Source organism: Myotis lucifugus, unplaced genomic scaffold, assembly GCF_000147115.1.
Source record: "Myotis lucifugus unplaced genomic scaffold, Myoluc2.0 scaffold_7, whole genome shotgun sequence".
NCBI classification, from domain to species: Eukaryota; Metazoa; Chordata; class Mammalia; order Chiroptera; family Vespertilionidae; genus Myotis; species Myotis lucifugus.
In genome coordinates this window covers 5,943,879-5,949,878 of record NW_005871055.1, presented here as the reverse complement: position 1 = coordinate 5,949,878, position 6,000 = coordinate 5,943,879, and the positions used below count along the sequence as shown (strand labels likewise).

The 6,000-nt window shown below is 38.6% G+C and overlaps 1 protein-coding gene across 4 annotated transcripts in view; it reads right to left on the bottom strand.

The window, feature by feature from the left end:
- GPALPP1 (GPALPP motifs containing 1) overlaps positions 1–6,000 on the bottom strand; it is a 35,201-nt gene that overhangs the window by 4,883 nt on the left and 24,318 nt on the right. For 2 of the 4 annotated variants that reach the window (XM_006083520.3, XM_023748366.1), the window contains exons 8-9: positions 2,263–2,481; positions 308–506 (exon numbers count right to left, since the gene is read on the bottom strand). In XM_006083520.3, the coding sequence (XP_006083582.1) occupies positions 2,263–2,481 (219 nt within the window). In that variant the 3' untranslated portion in view covers positions 308–506. Of the gene's footprint in view, positions 1–307; positions 507–2,091; positions 2,147–2,262; positions 2,482–6,000 lie in introns of those variants that run through there. The other 2 variants (XM_014448873.2, XM_023748362.1) reach the window with 2 other exon arrangements.

Genomic DNA, 6,000 nt, shown 5'->3' with positions numbered 1-6,000 from the left:
GAGAGGGTAGGAGGAGGACAACGATTAGGAAGTGTGTGTGTTTAAAGCTATCTCTCTTCACCCGTTCCAGTAACAAGGCAAGATCACAACAGGAGTGAGTTCGGGTATAAGCTGCAAGACACAAGTAACAAGTCCTCCTAGTCCTCCTCTCTTTCCGCTGAGGTTGTCAGGCTAAGCCAGAGATTCAGTGGACAGTCCTGACCAGGTCTGAGAGGATACTTGTGAGCCATCACAAAAATTAGGGCACGGTGGGGGGGATCCCCCGAATAATTATTTGAAGAAAAGCCCACACTTTCTCAGAAGCCAAAGACACACAAAATTCCATTCTACATAAGAAACACCAATTTTATGTTTCCTCTAGACTCTAAAGGATGCACAGAACAAAGTGAGTTTGTATGGTTTTTAAAGTAATCTCTAATCTTAAGAAACTTAAAATGAAAGAATAAAGGTGGACAGACAATAAAAAGGTATTCTTCAACTTTTCTTCATTGTACAGGGAAATCCCCCTGAAGTAAGAATAAGAAAATTCAGTAAGTTGGAAAATATTTCTAACTTTATTTTCTCTTAAAGCACATGTAATATCAATGTAGGTTTCATACAATTAAAAAACCCAATGGATGTACTGGAAACAGAAAAGTATTTCCTCCACACTATAAGTTGTAGTTATTTGGAAATGTGTCACATTTTGTTTAAACTGAATCGTCCCCTCTTTTAACATCATGTGTTAACATGTTTAGAAAGACAGACCTTAGTAGTTTGTTTTCTTTGAAATACTTTCCAGTCACTAATAATTTATATGGATCCTTTTTTTTCTTTTTTTTATAGCACAGAAAACAAGATAGTTAACTGACGGTAGGGACAATACTTTATTTTCTTAGTTTGATTTTTGGAAAATCAACTGAAAATAGTTTTGGCCGTCTTTTAAAAAAAATAAAAAAAACAACAACAAAAAACTATAAAGGTTTTTAAGAAGCAACATTAGTTTTTATGTAATTTTTAATCACCTTTATGAACTCTTGTCAGTTTGGACTATAAATGAATGATGTAATGGTTTTGGCCCTTACTTTATTGAGATCCTTTAAAAGCCATGAACATTTTTCTAATTGTGATCTTATTTGACATCAAAAGATTACTAGCGCCCAGCCAGTGTGACTCAGTGGTTGAGCATAGACCTATGAACTAGGAAGTCAGTTTGATTCCTGGTCAGGGCACATGCCTGGGTTGTGAGCATAATCCCTAGTAGGGGGCGTGCAGGAGGCAACCAACCAATGATTCTCTCTCATCATTGATGTTTCTATCTCTCCCTCTCTTTTCCTCCATGAAATCAATAAAGACATGTATTAAAAAAAATACTACTAATAAACCTTTTTTCATCCTTTACACCAGCGGTTCTCAACCTGTGGGTCGAGACCCCTTTGGGGGTCGAATGACCCTTTCACAGGGGTCGCCTAAGACCATCAGAAAACACATATATAATTACATATTGTTTTTGTGATTAATCACTATGCTTTAATTATGTTCAATTTGTAACAATGAAAATACATCCTGCATATCAGATATTTACATTATGATCCATAACAGTAGCAAAATTACAGTTATGAAGTAGCAATGAAAATAATTTTATGGTTGGGGGTCACCACATCATGAGGAACTGTATTAAAGGGTCGCGACAGTAGGAAGGTTGAGAACCACTGCTTTACACCCTCCTTTCCATTTTTCATAAACTAAACTTTTATTACAGAATTTTAAGTAGCAATGCCCTGTTAGTTATTATGAGAACAAGGCTACTTTTCCATGAACAACATTTATAAGCCCACAAAGGCTGAATTGTTTTAAAAACCACGTTTACTTATACAAAAAGATTTGCAGATTTACAATCTATTTTACTATAAAAGGAAATAGATTTTTACACATAATTATTTATAAACAAAATTTATTTTTAGCCCTGGCCAGTTTGACTCAGTGGATAGATCGAGGGCCTGCAGACTGAAGGGTCCCAGGTTCGATTCCGGTCAAGGGCATGTACCCTGGTTGTAGGCTCGGTCCCCAGCCCTGGTTGGAGTGCATATGGGAGGCAACTGATTGATGTGTCTCTCTCACATCAATAATCCTCTCTTTCTGTCTCTCCCCCTCCTTTCCACTCTCTCTAAAAATCAATAGAAAAATTACCTTGGGTGAGGATTAAAAACATTTTTTTTCTTTAAATTTTTAAGAAGCTCAAATTTACTGATATAAAAATATACTTCACTGAAATATACTTACTTATAAAAACATACTGCCTTTGCCATGTGAAAATCTGGTGTTTAGTTCCCTAGATTTTCTTATTAGTGCTTTTTTCTGAGCTTCATCAAACCGATGCACCTTGAGATCCTTATCACGGTCAAATGGTATTCTTTCTTGAGGCTTATTTTTATCTTCAGCAGCCTTATTCTTTAATTTTTTTTGATGAATGTCCATAAGAGATTCTGATCTTTTCGATTCCTGGAGAAAGTCAGAAGAGTAGAAATAAAAATCTTAGTTTGTATAGATTATTGACAGAATATGATAGTGAAACAAAACATTTAAGTAGTAATGGTGAACATTAAGAGGGCTATTTACAAACCCCAACAGGTTTTTCCAAAGCCAAGACAGCATCTATGAAGAAAATATGTATCAGAGGCTAATTCAATTAAACCAAAATGAAGACATCTACTAACTACATGCCATACACACATAAAGAGCAAGACAGAAAGGAAACAAATGTTTAAATAATAGAAGAGAAAAGCATTGTGTGATGTATCAAAATTGGAGTCCAAATAAGTACAAGGGTGAGAAAGAAAGAGCAATTATATCCTCACCTGGCAGCCTGGTTAAAGCTTTATGGATGTGCTGGTCCGTGAAGCCTACAGGAGTGCCTACGAAGGGAAGGGCACTGCCAGGCTGAAGCAAAAACAAGGGCGAACCAGAAAAATAACAGTGGGGAGGTGCCACAATCCAAGGCCCATTCCCTACACAAGAGAATGTTTGTTCCTTTCAGTTTTGTTCTTTCTCTTACCTCCCTCATGTTCTTCCTTCTTAGGTGGGGCAGGTGCTCACATTTTAAGGTATATAGTGAGATGAGGTCTGAGCAAAGGCAATTGGTTTCATAAGTTAGAGATTTATTACAAACCTTACAGTAGTGATTAAAGTAAAAGACAGAATGGCCTGGATGGAAGAAGCAGAGAGTGGGATGCAGGAATAGATACAAGTAATACAAACTAGAAGCTTTCAAAGTGGGGTACATGTGTCTCTGGGGGCTACACAGAGTGGATGCCATGGGTACGAAGGCATGGATAATTTTACGGTTATCCACCCATGACTCTCAAGTTCTTCATGCAGGCTTACTTAAAATTAATTTGCCCAATAATGCATCTTGTGAGAACGTCTCCCCTTTTGTTATAGCCTCTTCCCACTTAACAAAGGTGAGGCCTTTCAGAATCTTATTACAGAATACTGTGTAAGAGAGCAAGTCTTTAGGGCATCAATCAAAAAAATCTGAAATACTAGTATGAGTGAAACTTCCTCTAATCAAGGAAGGGCTTTGTGTCCTTTTTGTCTTAAACATATTTCTCTCAGGAGTGTAATGTCCTTTTGAAATGGGTGTTTTGGCTCTTATTGGAATGTTCTGAGTTTAGATATACTGAAGAGTAGGGCCATGAAAGGTAGGGCACTTTTTGCTTAACACACCATCTCTTCCAGGCCCTGCACTATCAAAGAATGTAGTTGAGAGCAAAGATTCACATGAAGACAGCCCAGTGAAAGCAAAATAACAAGGCACTGGTAAGAAATGTTAAAGGTGGCAGCATCTTATTTCATGCAGAAGACAAACTCGTGGTATCTACCTACCTACTTTAGAATTCAGAAGTGTTACAGGAATGATCATAAACACATCTATTTGAGTGGAAAAATGAAGTCAGACTTCCTGGCAGAAAGTGAGTCTGACTTGGCTGATTTGACAACCAGAACTGACTTTGTCAATTAGGTTATGTGGTAGTTATTTCCTATAAATAAATGAGCCCAATTTGAAGCTAAAAGTCTTTAGCAGAATATACAAAAGATGCTGTATTAATAAATATTTAAGTTAGCACTATTTCCATTCTCCCAATCCTTTTTATTTCATAAATAAATCTTGGTCAAGTCTTTAGAAACAAATTGATTTGTAATCCAAGTACTTTCCAGTCCTCCCTCCCTCCCTTCCATTTCAGAGAGAAAGGGAAAAAGAGAGAGATAGAAACATCAATGATGAGAGAGAATCATTGATTGGCTGTCTCCTACATGCCCCACACTGGGGATCGAGCCCGAAACCTGGGCATGTGCCCTAACCTGGAATCGAACTGTGACCTCCTGGTTCATAGGTCAATGCTCAACCACGGAGTTTTTTATTTTTAATAAAATAGGTAAAAAATTCAAATGATGCTAAAAAAAAAATGCATGGAGAAACAGCTAACAACTTAAGGTCCGAATTCAGAAAACCTGGGTTGCAATGATGGTCCTGCTGTTTTCAACACTGCTGACCTTAGGCAAGTAATTTAAGCCCTCAACGTCTCAGCTGTAAAATGGCAGTGATCCTATAAGGCAGTCCTCAGGTTACGTCGGACTCGACGTACATCGTTTCGTGGTTACATCGCCATCTCCCATTTATTTATATTAAAAAAAAAGTTCCATCATTTCAACGTATGTACATATGTGCTTTATGTTTTTTATTATTTATTTCCCACAAATAAAGGTCAGGAATTGTTATCTTTCTTTTAATTTTTTTTTTACTGTTTCACTTCATTACTGCTGTGTATGTGTTCTATGTGAGTGATGGAGGTGCTTATGTAGATGGGTTCTGACTTACGGTGAAAATCACGTTATGTCGCACAGTAGGAACGATCTCTGACAAACCCGAGGACCTACTGTATAATAAAAGGCTAATATGCAAATAGACCGAATGGCAGAAGGACCAGTCGCTATGATGTGCACTGACCACCAGGAGGCAGATGCTCAATGCAGGAGCTGTCCCCTGGTAGTCAGTGTGCCCCTGCCACTCAGCCAGAAGCCAGGCTCTCAGCTGGCAAGCACAGCTGCGGTGGTGGGAGCCTCTCCCGCCTCCACTGCAGGTGGGCAGTAAGGAGCGAGGGGTCCCGGACTGAGAGAGGGATCCCGGACTGTGACACGGCACACGCTGGGCTGAGGGGACCGCCCCTCCCGCCCCCCAGTGCACAAATGTCATGCACCAGGCCTCTAGTAATAATAATAATTTTAAAATATTTGGATGAGAGAGGAGTTAAATGATCTAAAGAATACAAAGGATTTAGTACATGTTGGGCACATAAGAATCTCCCAATAAATATTAAGTGCTAGATTTACTGAGAATTTACTATATTGTAATCCTCACAATATCTCTGTAAATTAAATGTTATTATTCCCATTATACAGATTTGGAAAGAGATAATGAGAAAATAAACTAATGGAATCAATGTGAAAAAAAATTGAAGTTGGCCTGGCTGGCGTGGCACAATGGTTGAGCATTGACGTATGAATCAGGAGGTCACAGTTCCATTCTAGGTCAGGGCATGTGCCCAGGTTGTGGGCTTGTTCCCCAGTGTGGGCTGTGCAGGAGGCAGCCGATCACTGATTCTCTCTCATCATTGATATCTCTATCTCTCTCTCCCTCTTCCTTCCTCTCTGAAGTCAATAAAAATATATTTTAAAAAATAATAAATAAAGCCCCCCCCCCAAAATGAATAGCTCTGGCTGACGTGGCTTAGTTACTTGAGTTTTGTCCCATGCATTAAAAGATAGCGGGTTCGATTCCTGGTCAGGGTACATACCCAGGCTGCAGGATTGATTCCTGGTTGGGGCATGCAGGAGGCAACCAATCGATGTTTCTCTCTCACTTTGATGGTTCTCTGACTTCAATGTTTTTCTCTCTTTCTCTCTCTCTTCCTCCATCTCTCTCCTTAATAAACAAAACAAAACAAAATAAAAAATATAAAT